Source organism: Lepidochelys kempii, chromosome 2, assembly GCF_965140265.1.
Source record: "Lepidochelys kempii isolate rLepKem1 chromosome 2, rLepKem1.hap2, whole genome shotgun sequence".
Classification (NCBI taxonomy): Eukaryota; Metazoa; Chordata; order Testudines; family Cheloniidae; genus Lepidochelys; species Lepidochelys kempii.
Window position 1 is genome coordinate 4,492,555 of NC_133257.1, and position 18,193 is coordinate 4,510,747.

General features: G+C 45.1%; 1 protein-coding gene across 2 annotated transcripts in view; it reads left to right on the plus strand.

Moving 5' to 3' along the window:
• ZC3H3 (zinc finger CCCH-type containing 3) overlaps positions 1 to 18,193 on the plus strand; it is a 348,388-nt gene that overhangs the window by 202,301 nt on the left and 127,894 nt on the right. For both annotated transcript variants that reach the window (XM_073329956.1, XM_073329955.1), the window contains exon 5: positions 3,029 to 3,222. In XM_073329956.1, the coding sequence (XP_073186057.1) occupies positions 3,029 to 3,222 (194 nt within the window). The remainder of the gene's footprint in view (positions 1 to 3,028; positions 3,223 to 18,193) is intronic.

Consider the following 18,193-nt stretch of genomic DNA (forward strand, 5'->3'; position numbering starts at 1 on the left):
GCTGATCAAGGTCTTGAATTACACCAGGAAGCGCATGGGATTAACATGCGATTAATATGCTGTGTCCTGTCTCCCCTGCCTAAAAGGAGGGTAGGTCCATCCTGCACTGGCTGACGCTTCCAAATGGCCCACCAGGAGAGTGCTACCTAGCACACGTTGCAGTGTAGTGTAGCTCAGAGATGAGGTTCACTCCTGCCAGGCCTTGTGAATTTAAGGCTCTGCGTGGATCTCCTTGTGATGTCAGAGAGGTTTCCTAAGAACCAAACATTATGCACACCAAGCACCTCTGATCTCTAAAGAATCCTGTTCCCCACAGACCAGTGGAACTAGATCTCTCTAGAGAGAAAACTACTTTCACCGTGATTTTTGGTTTGGATGAGCCAAGAAAACTGGTAGGAACCAAGCTGACAAACCTCTGAAATGCAGAAGATAGGGGTTGTTTCCCATCTGCAGGCTGGTCACTAGGCCGTGACGTAGTATAGTCAGGCTTATTATAGGGGGTACGTAAATCGCCCCCTTTACCATAGTAATGGAGTGCCTCATCATCTTACTGCATCTATCTTCACAACACCACTGTAGGGTGGGGAAGCGCATTTATCCCCATTTTACACACAGGGAACTGAGGCAAAAAATGATTGTGACTTGTCCAAGGTCACACAGCACGTCTGTGGTAGAGCAGGGTCTTGAACCCAGCTTTCCCAACTCTCAGGCTACTGCTCTGACCACTGGGCCGCTGTCCTCACTACGTCACAGATTTGCACATTAGGACAGCAGAGGTGAGAGGCTCCGTGGAGAGAATGCAGGAGGAAATCAGGTGCAACTCTTTCATTCTGCATTGCGATCCGATCCACGCACATCTGTCTGTTCAGTCAGAGATCCCACCACTGGGCTTGTGCTGTTTGTAGCTCCATTAGAAATGCTAACTTCACTGTACAAGAATGACAGGGAAGTTTCTTTCTCCATTTCATGTCAGTCCCCTTGCTATAAACACAGATTTTTAGACCTTTAATAAGGTGCGCAAATCCCAAAGGCACATTGAAGGGCTTGCCAAAGAATCCGATTGCAGAATACCGCAGCATAACCATTCATTCTAAGGTTTCTCCTGCCCTGCATCTGTGGAAACTTGCAAGCAGATATGTACGGTTGGTAGCCAATGGCAACAGCCATATTAAATGAATAGACTGTCAAACTAAGCACTAATAAATGTAACTATTACATTTTACAATTCTCTCTTTCTTTGCACATCTTCATTTAAAGGTAGTGCTCCCAGGGTTTGCGTTCTGCTGATGGGATGCCAGGCCTTAATTTACAGATATTCTTCAGTAATGCGTGGTTTATGTACGTTCTGTTAATAGCATTATGAGCATAAATTTTACTAATACAAAATTAGAGCTGTAATTTGCATAAACAAATTACTGTTTGGATTAGTGGTAAATGGTTAAGAGGACTTGATATTTGAGTGGATTTGATTTGGCCACAACAGCTCTGTATGCATAACAGATATGTACAAAAATGAGGCACACGGCTTTACACAGATTGAATGCAAGCTGCCATTACATAGGAAAAGTCAGTCTGTCAGCTGGAAGGGTTTCCTGCAGTGAATGAGCACGTGGAGGGTAGAGTTGGTACTAAGGTGTTAGTTTACAGCCTTTATCAGCTGCTGTTCATCTCATGCAGCTGTCAACAGGCCTTAGATTAATCATACTCCAGTGTCCTAAAAGCACCAGGGCCATGTGATTGTGCTACACCTTTGTCCCATTGACTGCTGGGAAGTAAGGGGTATCACTCCATTCTCATCCCTCCCACAAGAACCACATGTAAGGCCCTAAAGAGGTACTGAAGGGCCACAGTTTGTGGATCACTTTCCTACAGCTTTAGGGCTCCAGTAAGTTTGGACAGACTCTGTTCAGCTGCAGTAGTGGGGCACAGTCCGGATGCTGTTTGTCCCACCTGACTGTGGAATTCCAGGCCTACGTCTGTTGCTAGCTACTTATGATTGCAGTTGGGTCTTGGGCTGCCAGCCCCGTCTGGGCTGCCCCAACCTTCCATCTGGCTAGGAAGGACATCCTTTCTTGGGAAGATTCTGCAGAGAGGGCATCCTCTCCGGCATTGGTGCAAAACAGGGACAACCTGGGAAAAGGGGGCTCCTCAGAGAGAGCCAAATTCTGGCTTTAAATGAACCATTGAGCTTGGTTTTTCTGCCCTTGGCAGCTATGGATCTTCCATGAGCCAGGGCTAGGGACAGGATGTTCCAAACTACTGGGCAGCCGAGTGCTCCTGTGCCCAGTTTCACTGGGATGGCTGTGTCCACATGTATGTATTTTGGTAGCAGTGAAGTCGGCTCTATATTTAGAAGGCACACAGAAACCTCCTTGTGCTATATGCTGTCATGCACTAATAGCCATGTATACAGCCCAGGTTTTAGCTGTTCTTTGGGTTCAGCGTTGGAGGTCCACGGTATCAGTCAGCAATATTTAGGGCTAGTGAGCAGGGCTGGGTCAACCAAATCCAAGGTGCCCTGGGAAGCCATTTGATGTCCCCTAGCCCCCCTCAGCCAGCTTCAAGACCCAGAGTTCTCCTCCCAGCAGCACTTCCCCCAACCTTCTACTCCACCTTGGGGAGGACGGGGCTGCTCAGGCCTGTAGGGAAGAGGGAATGAAGGTGTACTGTGTCCTGAGCTGAGGAGCGGAAGGGCCTTAAAAGAAGTAGTCAATAGATGTTAAACAATAGGAGTGGGGGAATCTATGATTTTCCTCCAGCTTGGGCTGTGAAACAGCAGGAGAAGAGAGCCCCTGATTTCTCTAGTTACTTAGAGCTCTCCATCATTATGGTAGTACGGAGCATGAGCAGGAAGGATCCAGCTCGCACAGCAAGTGGCCATAGGTGGGGCTGGATCCTATCCCCAGAAGACTCCCTGCAGCTGTAGGTTTGTCCATGAAATCTGAAGCAAAGTGAAGCTTCACTGGATAGCTTTATGGATGCAAAGCTCACCTCTTCTCCCATTTGTGGCATTTCATTGTCTTTGCAGATCTCTGGTATTAAACCAAATGCGCCAGTCAACCCTAGGCGGCAAATCCCAGCAGCTGCAACCGAGTTGGAGGAACAAAGGCTTTTGCTGTATAGGAGGCGTGATGTACAGGGTGTCAGCAAATAAACTGTCCAAAACCTCCAGCTCCCCGGTCAGGGGTGGCGACCTGAGTCACAAGCTCCACAGTAGAACAGGTAGGTGATGACAATGCCTCTGTGTTCTGTGCTGAGCATTTGCACGTCTGTGTGTGTGAATTCCTGGTGAGACAAACTGAGCAACATATGTCCGCATTTACATCTCTCCAACTCCATCGTGTGGCACGTTACACTTCGCTTTTGTCTCCTGCTTGCTCATGAAGGGTCCCAGCCACCAAGGGGCCAGTAAAAACCAGAAATCAAAGTGGGAGAGAAGCAAACTAATGCAGCCACGCAGGCCACGGATACTGTGTCCTTTAGTCTGACTGGATGAGAAATATGTATGTTCTTGAACAGGGCTATGAGATGGTAAAAGCAAGGTGAAGCTTACGGAGACGTAACACCCCACTGTATTAAAGCTCACCAGTCCAGCAGCGTTCCTGCAGCTGCTGCTTCTCCCCAGACACTCTTTCTGCTACTCTGTGAGGCTATTTTAACTCTTCCCAAACACAGCAAAACCCTGCAGGAGTATGTGCCTGAACTATCGTTGCCACCCTCCCATAGCCTGCTTGACAGCCCTACCCACAGCTGCTTTACCAGACAAAGGGAAGACTGCCTGAACTCGGGTGAGATCCTGTCAGTCTCCTAAACACCAGACTTGCTGAGATACTACTCTGATGAGCACCCTGTAGCTACCTAAGATACTGCTGCCTGTAAATGGCTCATCCAGTTCAAAGGCATCTGTTGGGTTCACCAAATTAAACTTAATACTGAGGTAAGTAGATCAGCAGTGACTGTTAACTGCTTCTAGAGATATTTGTCCCAATAACATTGGTTTCACGTCTTCATCACTTTTGTTATGGAAGTGTCAGCTGTTGGTTCCTGCTGGAGGTAAAATGACAAACCTAGATTGACCAGTATCCTAGTCTAGAATGGCCTGTGTGCCTATCCCAGTTGTATTTGACAGCTAATCTTATGTACTTCTCTTAAGCAATTCAGGGCTTGAGGACCTGTTGTGCATTTTCCTCCATTTCTGTCTGTGCTCAGCAGGTGTTCATTCTGTAACCGCTGTCATAAAGAACAGGGATAATCTGGCTGTCTCTCTCGAGTATTTATGTGGCCCCATCACTGTAATAGCTGAGCCGCTCGCAATCTATAACATATTTATCTTCACAACCTCACTGAGATGTTGTGAAGTTCCCTTCTCATTGTACAGGCGGGGAACTGAGGCACAGAGACACTAAGGCTATGTCTACACTGGCGCTTTTGTCAGTTGGGGGTGTGAAAAAACACACAGCCCCAAACGACATAAGTTTCACCGACAAAAACCCCGGTGTGGACAGTGCTATGTCAGCGGGAGATGCTCTCCTGCTGACATAGTTACTGCCACTCATTGGAGGTGGTTGAATTATGCCGATGGGAGAGCGGCTCCACGGTAGACCTTACAGTGGCACAGCCAAGTCCAAAGCTAGTGCCCTAACTGCTGGATCATTCTGCCTTTCTAATTATAATAAAGCTCAGCTAAGTCAAGTGGTTGGTATGTAGCATTTTTTGGTGGGAGAGGGTTGAGTTTTGGAGAGATGGAGGGTGGATGTGTAAATTAATGTTACTATACTTGGATCTGACTTGGTCCCCCCACTACAGAAGGGATATGGACAAATTGAAGAGAGTCCAGCAGAGGGCAACGAAAATGATTAGGGGGCTGGGGCACATGACTTATGAGGAGAGGCTGAGGGAACTGGGGTTATTTAGTCTGCGGAAGAGAAGAATGAGGGGGATTTGATAGCAGCCTTCAACTACCTGAAAGGAGGTTCCAAAGAGGATGGATCTCAGGTGGTCTCAGTGGTGGCAGATGACGGAACAAGGAGCAACGGTCTCAAGTTGCCATGGGGGAGGTCTAGGTTGGATATTAGGAAACACTGTTTCCCTAGGAGGGCGGTGAAGCACTGGAATGCGTTCCCTAGGGAAGTGGTGGAACCTCCATCCTTAGAGGTTTTTAAGGCCTGGCTTGACAAAGCACTGGCTGGGATGATTTAGTTGGGGGTTGGTCCTGCTTTGAGCAAGGGGTTGGACTAGATGACCTCCTGAGGTCTCTTCCAACCCTAATAGTCTATGATTCTATGACGTGATACAAAGGTGAGGGGTTTAATTTTAAATATAACTTAAAACACTGGGAGATTGACATGTTAAAAAGAGAGCTCAGGACATGTGAAAGATGATACACTAAGCTTATTTGAAAGGCCTAGGCTGCTGAGGGGAAGGACATCTCAACTGTCCAGATGCTGACTGGGATAACTAGAGTGGAATCAGTTAAAGGGGAAACGTTCCCAGGCGATCACATACAGTTCTGTTGCCTCGCATGGTTGGGGGAACATCCCATCATTTTAGGAGGGTTTTTCCTCTCCCCTCTCTTGATCAACAGAAATAACCAAGGTATGATAAACAAGCTAGAAGTTGGTGTGCACCTGAGGCCTGCTGATTACAGTGTAAACAGAACTGAAATGCTTCTCTCACTGTATCTGAAAGTGGCATTTCGGCAGCGTGCCCACAGCCCCCAACTTCACAGAAGTGCAGGATGAGGTGAAGGAAAATCTTTGGAATCGATTATTGTCCAAATTAACTCAGGAAAAAAATCAATCTACATCTAATTTCCCTCTTTCCCCCCTTGAAAACAACCCAAAAGAGAGCAAAAGCCCAAGGCAAATGAAATATTTAAAAGGGATGCTGGCAGCCAGTGCGGTTAAACAAACCCATAAAGAACAGGATTAGAGAGTGAGTGAGAGAGAGCCTTGAATAGGCACAAAAATCCTGTCAGCAGAAGAACTGAGCAGCCTCTGAAAGTTTTTAAAAATGGGCAGAAATTAAGAGCAAATGGCAATATCTCAACAAAGAATAAACACCCTCCCCCTCTCGCCCCAGCTTACATGCGGATGCTAAATGTGTGAGAGAGAAAATTGAGAGTGGGAAATTAGGGATAGGCTAGAGAAGTAACCACGGCGATGAGAAATGCTTACGGCCATATCCTCTCCGTCGGTGAAGAGGGTGGAGATTTAGCTTAAACCAGGGATTAGCTTCCCAGGCTGTGCCGATGGGAAATGAAGAAGTGTGCAGATAATGCCAGAGATGATGATATTGAGGAGGTCAGAGGGGTGGAAAGTTGATGAAGCATCGTTTCCAGGTAATCTGCCTTCTGAGAGCATTAAAAGAAGTCTGGCCAGCAGTTTGGGAAGGAAGCTTTAGCTGGCATTTTCACAACTTAGTCCTGTTCAGGACAGAGACCCACCCTGTGGCTGGCTACGCAGGCAGGTACTATACAGTGTCTTCCCTGTTGCTGTCTCTGCACCCACACGCACAGGTTCTTGTTTGTTTTAAAAGCACTTGATCCCACCTGTAAACTTTGCTACTGTGTGTGGGAAAAGGTATGGGGGAACTTCGCAAAGGGGAAAGCAGGTGGGCCAAACCACAGAGCGAGCCAGGTTAGCCGGCAAGGGTTGATACGAAAATTTTTGACATTTAGGGGATGTATTTTCTAAAATGCCAAGTGCCTAAATCCCTTAATTCCCATTGACTTTCAATAGGAATTGGGAACCTAACTCTAAGTAGTTTAGAAAATCCCAATCTAGAGCCCTTGCTTATGGTGGGAGATACCTAGATGCTTGGTTTTTAGTAGCGGTAGAAAGTATAATTCTAGGCAGCAGGGGGCAGTTAGTTTGTTGGATTATAAAGTGGCAGAAGGGCTGGAAACAGAAATACACTAAACTGGTACGTTCCATATGGCAGGAGGTTACCAGTGTTAGAGTAAAAGCTCTGCTCTGTTGTTGACCTGCTTGGAGATGGCTCCTGTGTATCTCTGAGGTTTGTGAGAGAGATGGAAGTAGGGGCAGTCATAGCACCTACCACAGATACTTTGCGGTGGTGGCCCACAGTAGAGTCAACTAAGCTTCCAAGGCCCCTTCTAATGTCGGCTTGAAGGGAAGGGATGATTCAAAGCTGGGGGTGATTATTGTATTGGGGAAGTCCATCTGCCAGTTGGAACTGTCCTTTCTGCGATCCCAAATGAGCATGCAGTACAATAACAGCTGTGATGGGGAAAGGGGAGCCCCAGCGACCTGGAGGAGATCCTGGGCCAACGTTCTGTCTGGCTGACGGTGACTGTCCTTTAGTCTAGGTCCAGAATTCAGCCTGCCACAAAGGTCTGTGAAGAAGTGGTTTTCAAATTCTAAATACTTTCTTTTTAAGGCAGCCATAAAATGAAAGCAAAAAAAGTAATAATGTTCCATGGCCCCTCAATGAGAGTGGCTATTATTATAATACGCCTCTGGCTTCCTTGCCATCGCTCTGCTGCACACCACAGACATTCAGTGCTTCACACTGAAGCTTCTTTGAGAATACAGCGTGGATCCTTCTGCTCCAAAAGCACAGGCCCTTGCCACTCAAGTTAAAGGAGAATCCTGATTAGCTGTGAGCAGTATAGAGCCTGTGACACACAGCTGAGCAGTCTTGATGCTATCCAGCAGAGGGCAGCGACATACACAGACACACTAGCCAATTCAGAATAATCTCCTTTGCTGCTGAAAATTAACACAGATTATAAGATAAATGCGTAAGGCTATCCCTTTAATTATCACTCTCCTTAGGATGGCACTTCTTTATGGCTCTCTAAATACTTGGGGTCTCAGAAGAGTCTTGTGTCGGAAAGCGGAGTGTTTTGGAAGGACATAATTAACCTACCATTTTTATTCTTGGATGCATTTTCCTTTAGACGGTGTTAGCACAAGCTTCTGATGAGCCTGTTTGTCCCGTCAATCTCAGCAAACAGTAACTAACATAGTTCTGCTCAAGATGAACTAGGGCTCTCCACCCAGTAAGGCCAGTGTTCAGGATCCATTGTTTCTTCTGATGAACATCTGGAACAGCACAGGGTACGCTGAGAGATGCTCTGCCTGTAGGTGTTTACAGAGCCAGTAACTGTTGCCGAAGAAACATGAAACCCTGAACTTGGGAGTTGCTAGGCAAGAGGTAAAGGAAATGGCTTTCAAGTGTGTTAGTTTTTAAAGGTGACCTGTTGTAACTCTTGAAAAGAAAGCGAGGGGTGGCTCAGGGACCGAAGTCAGAGGATGAAACCAGGCAGGCAGACTTTGTGCATCATCTGCTAAGGTTTTGCAAATATTTTTTTCTTCTAATTGAAATTAGATGAGGGTTTGCAAAGCTTTGCCATTATCTCACTATAATAAGAAAGGAATTAATGGACTTTGCCCTGGGCCTGGTCTGTGCTTCAATAGGTACCCTAGGACCTGTGTTGTCCGCCAGTTCAGTGAATGCTTGGGGGAGTGGGTGATCTCAGATTTGGGGGAACCCAACACTAATAAAGGGCCCTTAGTTTTGAATCCCTTCTGTTCTGAATGTCCCTCTGACCCCTGCCATTTGGGCCATTCAGTTTGTACCCCTATAGCTCTGTCTCTGTGTGTGACCTCCTTTGGAATGTAGCCATATTTTCTCCTGCTCGGAAAGGGTGAATTCCATTGAATATCAGAATTCCTTCCTGCAGGACAGGTGAGGCTGTCAGACTGCAAAATTGTATTTATTTGTTGTGTATGAGACTCCACACATCCACGTAATCTTGATCTTGAGCACTTTTAAAGGTATAATTAAGAGAGCTTTTCAGTTCCCCTTCAGTGCAAAACATAGTGTATTTTGGACTAGCAAGGAGATGGGAAACACTGTTGACAGTTTAATAGCTTGGAATTTACTTAAGGTGGGTTATAATTTTGCCTTGTGATTCTGCTCTTCGTCTGAATTTATTGGGTCAGTATTTTGTCTCCTTGAGTCACGGCTGCAATTAGAGTTATGATAAAATTCTGACATGTCCCTACGCGCAAATCAGATGGGCCACTAATCTTGTGCTGTGCGCCAGATTAGCTTCTAGTGAGCAGACACTGAAATCTAAAGAGCAGAAGGGAAAAGGAGTTACTTTGTGCGATATGCTCTGGGAGCGGGTGCCACAGGTCTCACGTTCAAGGCAGTGGTTTCTCAATGTTTGCCACAGACAAGAAGCCAAATACTGAATTTCAGTAGCTAGTTAATGCTAAACAAACCAGACAGGCTACTGCTTTATCCAGGAGTCCCTCCCTTTGTACGCACTGTTGCCACACTCTGATCCTTTCATTCCATCATGTCATCTACCAGCACTATATGACAGCAACGGATAAGTGTTTATTGAGTATGATTTAGTCCTCTTTGTTCAGACTGTCTTGTTATGTGCTCAGCCAACCTTTTCCCCCCAGGCAGCTGGACCATTCCAATTCACTTTTGCTGTCCAGGCCAAATGCCTACTTTAACTGCTGTAGCAGGTTAGAATTTGGTCTTGGGGCTGCATGTATTCCAGCCCTATACAATCTCAGTGGCCAATCACAGGGCTGCCAGAAGTGATAAAGCAAGTCATCTGTCTCCCTAAGTGAGAGGGAAACCAGGAGTTTTACTGCTGCTTGTCTGCAATCCACCTCATTACCATGAAGACGGAGAGTGGTAAACTTTGTGCCATGCACTTTTTGGGCAGGAGAGCAGAGGAGGGGTGGGTGAGTATGTGGGTTTCTTTATGCTGAAACCTGAACTGAATGCACACAGGCAAGAAAAGTACTGGTCTGCACAGCTAAAAACAGCCATTAGATTGCACTCTTCCATTAGAATGGATACTGCTGAACCAGGGCCAGGTTTTGCTCTTACATCCATATGGTCATGCTGACTTCAGCGGAGGCTGCACAAAGGGAACCAAAAGTGGAGTTTGGTCCATTCCAATTAATGGCTACCAATAACGCCACGGCGTCTCATGCATACCTTGCTCACTGTTCCCTGTATGGTGGAGAGATAATGGCGGCAATCACATCTGCACGGTGCTGGATTTTGTCCGCCTTTTCCCCTTGCATCCCTCTCTCAAAGGAGCATTACACTTCTAACAACTTTCAGGAATCCCTTGCAGTTTTTTTCAAAACCAGTGTGTTGAGGCTGGAAAGAAGAGCGACTGGCTCATGCATTATTGCTGTTAGTCAAAATATCTGTAATTGGAACATACATAATCATTTATTTTGCTGATACACAAGCCAGACTAGACCGTCACCTCTTCTCCCATAGTGGTGGTGGTTCTGCAGGCCTAGGTGGAGTGAAAGCTAATAAAAGCATGTTTTTGTGGGAAAGTCCTCAGCTCAAGTCTGTTAGTCAACAGAGCTGACCTCCTGGCTGTATGGAAAGTGCAGTTTTTATGATAGACCCTTATCTGACTGTAGTGGCATTTTAATGTTCTTTCTCAACACATGATTTTCCTTTGAACTAAGATAGGATATGCCTATAAAGGGAGTGGATGCAATGACTACGCTCAATGTGTGTGTATGCACTTACCACACACTTTGCTTTCTTTTTTGTTTGCTTAGCAAAGTTCTCTTACGAGATCCATCTGCCTGCACAGATCAAACATGGATGTAACATGGTTAAACCATTGAGGTAAAAGATTCCGGGGGGAAAACATGCAAATAAAAATGCTGACCTGGTTACAGAGTCACTCTGCTACTTTGTGGCACCCAGTGCGTGTTGGAGCATGCCATTCAGAAACGAACGAACCTTTAACCTTGGGGTCTTCTTGACAATTACATTTCATTTCATTAGTAGCCACCTCAAAGTGGTGGATACAGAGATGATTTCAATGCTGCCTCTGAAACAAAGGAGTATGAACTAGGCAGCAGGTTAAAACAATATTCACCCACATATTTTGTGGCTAGATGTCTTTAATTGGACAGGCTGATAAGTTTTATTTGCTCACAAAAACCTTGCCTCTGCTCTTTTCACATCTTACAAAACAAAATCGAGGTACTTAAGGAATTTCTATGTCCCACTGTGGAAATGGGGAAGAGGTCCTGGAAAAGGACCCTTGGTTTTTTTCATAAATTCTAAAGGGAAAAAGAGCAACCCTGGTACAAGATTGAAAGCAGCAGAAACAAAATTAAGATTTGACTTTGTCCGGAAAGCAGTCCTGACCCCAATCTATTAAAGAACTGCTCCTGGTTACAGTTAAAGCTATTGGTAACATGATGGAATTGAAGGTGCACAGAGGCATCTGTGGCAGGCAAGCTGATTTCAGGCTCTCCTCCATGCACTGTTTAGTTTCTGAGTCTCATCCTTGTAAAGTCCCCCTGTCCATATTTACCCACTTGATGCCCTTTGTTAGATATGATTGAGTGAGTCCCCACCCATCCCTACTACAAATTCAGGAGGCAAACTGAAGCAATGGCCAGTGCTTGCAGTTTTGTTTAAAAGGCAGTTATAGGCAGAACATGATTAATGAGAAATGGCCCCTTTTGTTGTAGTTAATGCTAATTGAATAGAGCCTGAGTGAATATATGCAGTACATACATGAGAACATGAGGGAGTTTAGTGAAAGGAAGGAGTCGAGCAAAACAAGATGGTAGAGCTGTGATGGTTTTGGAGCACTCAGACTATACCCAGTGGAGCACATATTAGCTATAGCAGCTTGAGGGCTGTACCTAATTTACCATTACCAGATTGCAGCCCCTTTCATCGGTAATACAGAAGGGCAGAGGATGGGGATTGCAGTCCCAGCATGCAGTGCTCCATTTCCATCTTGCTCAGATCAGGATGCAGATTTGCAAGCTGGGATGTTTAGTCATGGGCCTGACGTGTACTAAAGACACAGAAGTCAGTTGGCTGGATTTGGCCTCTGGGCCATGCCAGAATTCCCTCTTGGCCAACCATGTAAGATTTTAAACCCTACTTACCTCCTCTACAGATGTCTTGCAGAGTTTTCTAAAGGTGAACATTTGGCATAGATTTCCAAGGCTGGGAGTCAGAAGATAGGGTTTCTAGTCCTTCACATCTTCCCCCACAGCAAAACTACTGTGAATGAACCAGGCTGTTTCTTTCATACCCTAAATGGTCCAAAATCATGAGTTGTTGTTTTTGTTTTTAATTCGTTCTTTTTATTTGCCTTTTGAATTCACTCTTTTCTCTGTAATCACGAAGGCTAGAAAGTTATCTTTTTAATTTTAATGAAGGCTGAGATTCTACGATTATGAGGAGATTCCAAGAGCTGGAGTTTTAAGAAAAACAGGATATATCATGAGAGTCAGAATAAAATCATGAGAATTTGTCAACAAGGCAATTTCTCCCACACTTTGGGAAAGAGGAGAGAGGGAAATGGTATTATTTGTAAATACTTGGATATGTTCCAATAGTACACAGGTGCTGGATAAATACTAGATAGATTCCCAGCCCTTCCACTGGTTCGCTGCATCACATTGGGCCTGCCACTTCCCTTCTGCATGCCTCAGTTTCCCCAAACAGAAAAGGAGGATGACAATACATCCCTCCCCCACAGTAGCATTAAGGAGTCAAGACTCATTACCATTTGCAGAGCGCTTTGAGATCCTCAGCTGGATGGTGCCAGAGGAGGACGACTAATAATAATAAACATGATTTCGAACCCAGCAGGGGAACTCCAAACTCGGGTGAAAGGAAGGGGAAGAAAAAAAAAGTCCGAGCCAAGCTGTCAGCTTCCGTAGCAGGGAAGAATGCATTTGAAGAAAGTGCACTATCTGCTGGTTGTTTACCAACTAATTTTAGAAGTGCTGAGCGCCACAGAAATGCAATTTCCACATTTGCACAGATGATAAAGTGCTCAGCACCACAACCAAGCCGGTGATGTCACCGAGGGCTTGTGTGAACAATCCATTCTCTAGTTAGCTCCTTGGCTTTAGGCCAGTCCTTCGAGTTTAATTTGTTCAAAAAAAAAAAGGAAAGAAAAAGGTTTAAAAAGCTGAAGTGCTTTTGCCACAACATGCCCCCTTTTCTTTCTTCTTCTTAAGGTTTATTAGTTGCTGCTCTGACATGCAGAGACACTTTCTGTAAATGAATTGTGGGCTCTGTGTCTGCTACTGTTAAATATCGTCCTAGCCCCAATTGTGCCTTTTAGTGCAATACATGACTTTGTGCTCTTAGTGATTTTCTGAGCCCAGGAGCGATGCCAGCCCCTCAGTCACAGAGACAGAACAGTCGATCAGTGAGGTCACGATTCCTTGTTCTAATCCCATCTCAGGTGCTGACTACCTCTGGTTTGGGGCAATTTACTAACTTTTCTGCCTCCCTTTCTGTAAAATGGGGATAGTACCTCCGGGGGTGGGGTGGGGGAGTGTGGGAGGGCTAAATGGATGTAGAGTAAAGGTGAAATGTTTTTATTGTTAAGTCTGAGCCATCTCACAAAAGAATTGTAGTCCAATATGATTTGCCTTTCAGTGCTAATCGGTCTCCAGTACCACAAGCGTAGGCACTCGGCCACCCTCAACGGTGCAAGAAATGCCTCACTTGTAAGGGTGCAGCACTACAACCTTTCTCTTGGCAGATCCCCTGTGGAAGTCAGTGGGAACTCTATGCATGGAGGCCTTTTCAGCCCTGGCCTTGAGTTGGTAATATAAACAGGTGTCCACATTTCTTCCTAGCCACGGCCATTGTACGTACTGCATAGGCTCTCTCGTACCTGGAGGAGGCTGGGTACTGGGAAGAAAGCAAGACAATCCTTTAATTTCTTATACATTTCAGTTTTGGGGCAGAAGCCTGATGAATTGTGCTGGTGTTGGAGTGAGGAAAGAGGCTTTGTCACAAGCTCCTAAGTACACTAGGAAGAGCTGAAAATAGTGAGACCCATTCACCCCTCAGTGATTTCACTTTGCAGAGCCTCAAGCAGACATCTTTGGCACCACTTCTGCTGGGCTCAGCCTTGCCTCCCAAGCCTGCAGTTGTGCTTTGAATTGACCCCCAGAAGGGTTTAATCAGGGTTTGCTGACTCAGGGCTGAACCTGACTTGCCCTGATCTATGCTGAGTGGTAAATTGCGCTCAGCATCCTGCCAGCCAACTTGATGTCTCACCATCTTATTCCAGTATGATGAGATGTACTAGAGACAGTACCCTTATTGCAAGCTCTTGTGGGCAGAGACCTTGTCACCTAATTGTTTATAAAGCACATGCAATTTTGTAGTGCCTCATAAATAATAATCTAATGGCTGCATGTGGCCCAATTTGGAGTTTGCCATGAAATCCTGAGCATTTTGGGTGGTTTGGGGGTTCCTTGCAGAGATTTCCAGAGCCATAATATTAATAACCTAGAAACAAACAAGTGTTTTTTATTAACTTAATCTCAGGTGTGTTTCCGTAATAACAAAATGCTCTGGGATGTAGTTCGTATCAAGGACATTCATGCTCCTCTTACGACTCTGTCTGCAGCTCACTTAGGTCAGCAAGGAGGAAAGTGTGGCTGCTTGGCTTTAATAGTACCTTCTACCTTGTTTTGTCATTACCTTGTAGGGAATGAGGCTTCTCGCTGTCTGGTGAGTAAAATAAATTACCTCAGCAGCTGCTAGTGCTGATTATCTGAAATGGTGGAACCCACTTAAATGAATAATAATTAAAGAAATAAATTTCCTCGGCACCAACCTAAAAACTTTTTGTTCAGCAATAAAGCCAGAGCACTCTGCAATGATTCGTTCACTGCACGAGAAGTAGGGCTGCCTGTGCAGTAGAAGAGAAAGCACAATGATAATGTGACCTATTAAAGGAATCATTGTGGTTAAAAGAATACTCTTCCTGGGTGCCAAGGTCATGCATTAAACAGGTTTAGCAGAACAAATTGCGTTTAATGGTGCAGAAGTGCCATACGGGGAATGGATGAAAGCTGTGCTGTTTGGTGGGAGCTTCATCAAAAGCCCTTTCCCTTTAGAAGTAGGCAAAATAATGGAAGCCTTGGAAAAACCCATTAAGGTAATCCAGGGAGAAGCCCATCAGAGGGAGCATCCGTCAGCTGTGATTACCTGTGCGGAGTGCTAATTGCTCCTGGTACGTTAATTTCACTTTCTTTTTGGGGATTTAAACAAATAAAATGGATTTTGTGCTGGTGAAACATTGTAGGAGAAAGCAACAGCCCTGGGCACCAAAGTCCTGTATCCACAGAACAGGCATGGTGGGGCCCTTACTCTGGCCACCCTGCCTCCACTCTGATCTGGAGCATTCTGCCTCCAGAGCTGAGAGCTGAGTTCCGTCTGTGGCCCATTCACTCCTTGATCTCTGCCGCAACTAAATGTGGCGACCAGCTGTGCTTTCTCAAAGTGCTCCTGCCAATCTTCTTTTGTACATGGGAATGTTAACTTTGGAATTCATTTGCAAATTGGATACTATTAATTTAGGCTTGAATAGAGACTGGGAGTGGCTAAGTCATTATGCAAGGTAGCCTATTTCCCCTTGTTTTTTCCTCCCCTCCCCTCCCCTCCTCCCCCCCCCCCCCCGATGTTCTGGTTAAACTTGGATTTATGCTGGAAATGGCCCACCTTGATTTTCATACACATTGTAAGGAGAGTGGTCACTTTAGATAAGCTATTACCAGCAGGAGAGTGGGGTGGGAGGAGGTATTGTTTCATGGTCTCTGTGTATATAATGTCTTCTGCAGTTTCCACCGTATGCATCCGATGAAGTGAGCTGTAGCTCACGAAAGCTCATGCTCAAATAAATTGGTTAGTCTCTAAGGTGCCACAAGTCCTCCTTTTCTTTTTGCGAATACAGACTAACACGGCTGTTACTCTGAAACCTAACTTTATATGGTACCCGCCTCCAGTGCTGGGCATCCCTGACTCAGTAAGTCCTCCATCTGCTCCTCTCTCTCAAGCTTTTTCTATGGAAAATCTGATTTCCCTGTATATAAAGCATTTGTGTATACAAAGTGTCCTTCACATCTTAGATGCTGGCATTCTTTCCTTCCTGAACAACTGGACTGATAATTAACCAAGCTAACACCATGCAATAATTACAGCTAATATTGGTGCAAAGGAAAATATTCAGTTTGCATCTAATTTATGTATATATAATATATGAATCACTTTCAAAGATCATATATGAATCATAAAAACATTAAGATGACATCTAAATACCTCCCCCATTTTTAATCTATTGATTGCCCCGGACTCCTGAAGCGACATGTTAATTGACCTTCCATCTATTCTGATCTATTCGATATTGGTTGCTATACTGCACTCACCACCGTAGGATCTGAGTGCCTTCCAGTAGTGTAGCAGTGTGACAACCTATCTGTCACGTGTTTTTTGTTCTCTTAGTCTTGCCCCAGGAGAAGCCGCATGTGCAGTGGAGTGTCTTGTTTTGGGGCTTGGTGTGGTGAGGTTTGTGATGGTCCTTTAGTTCCTGGGGGAGTTAATTCCACAGTCTCAGATCAGCCCCTCAGAAGGTGCTGCATGCAGCTCTCTAGCCAACACATTTTGTAAGACACTGAACATTTTCTCCCAGACAGCACTCAAGTGGCTATTCGTGAAATTATCAAGTGTCCCTACTAGGGGATATGGAGATGAGGGTAGTAGATGAAGGATCTCCTGATTGTTGATCAGCTTTATTTGTGTCCCAGTTGCTGTGATGACCTTAAGGGCAAAGGTTGGCCTTGATGTGATGGTGTTGGAGGAGAAACACTGCCTTGGAGCCCACTGGTTGTAAATACGTTTTGTGGTTGCAGAACAGCTTAAGCAGGGATAAATCCAGGCTTTTTTGTCCATTTAAAAAAATTACCAAAAAGTTCAGAGAAAGATGCTTTGTGATGGACCGTGTAGAAAATCCTTGAGTAGCTGGATTGATAGGACAAGGCTACTGTGCAGTTTGGCTGATGATTCATTCAAAGGATTGAAAGAAAAGTAGTTAGGCTCTCGACCCCGCTATTAATCATAGCTGTAATCATGCATTTAATGAACATGACAGCTCCTGTTCCCTCCGGAGAGACGCGCAGAGTCTCGCAGCTGGGTTAGGTACAACAATCACTTTTCAGCGCACTTGCTTGATAACGCTGAGAACTGCCAGAGCAGGCAGTGTCAGGTACAGATGATGTATTAAGAGGAACAGCCTCTTTACATGGGCTGTGTATTTTCTTACAGATGATGTGCCTCAGGTGGACAAAATCATTAATTTAAAAAAAAGAAAAAGAAAAACAGTAGCCCCTTATGCAAGATATAAAATATCAAGCCCACTGCTGCTGTGCTGTGTGTAATCAGTTAAAAACTCCTTAACATTTTCCACTGCATGCATCTGATGAAGTAAGCTGTAGCTCATGAAAACTTATGCACAAATAAATTTGTTAGTCTCTAAGGTGCCACAAGTCCTCCTTTTCTTTTTACGGATACAGACTAACACGGCGGCTACTCTGAAACCTATTTATATTGGTACATCAGGAGAGTTGCAGGTTATGGGGGAAGCAGAATCTGGCATGCATGACTTGCCATGCAGATCCAAGAGCAGTATTTACTCCTGGATTTGAAGTTAGACCAATTGTTGAATCAGCTCATGGCTCCCAACTTGCTGAGAGACACATGTCATTTAGAGAGAGGCCCAAATCAGAATCTGATCTTCTTCTTCTTCTTTATTTATTAATTTGTATAAATAATTACACCTGGGAGCCCAAGTCTTTTCACAGGATCTAAACCCATCACCACAGCTTTGTGTTCCTAAAACTTGAAGGAACCTGTTTCCCATCTCTGGTTCTAATACAGCTCAGTGTGCAGAAATTTTGCAAGGCCAACTCTGATTTCATCACACACACAATACTTTGGATGGGAAGGAGACATGTCAGATGTAGTCCAGTCTCTACCCTGTTTCTGTCATGCTCTGACCATCAGCACTAAGCTGCCTTTGGGTTTCTTCAAACCTCCACCCCCAACAGTGAGGAGGGTTTATGACTTCAGAATCTTTCAGAGACATCTGAGTAGGTGAGGGCGAGCTTTGTGTAATCGTTTGCACTGTGATCACCAGCATTAGCAGGTTCTTTTAGCAAGAGCAGTGAGAAGAATCAAGAAAGTAACGACTTGAGTCATTACCACTGTTTACTAAATTAACCCGGCCCCTGCTCCTTGCACCTGCTGTGTTGATGCCATCCGAGCGGCTGGAATGTGTGGTGCAGTGGATGGGCCTGTTCTGTGTATGCACTGCAGCATG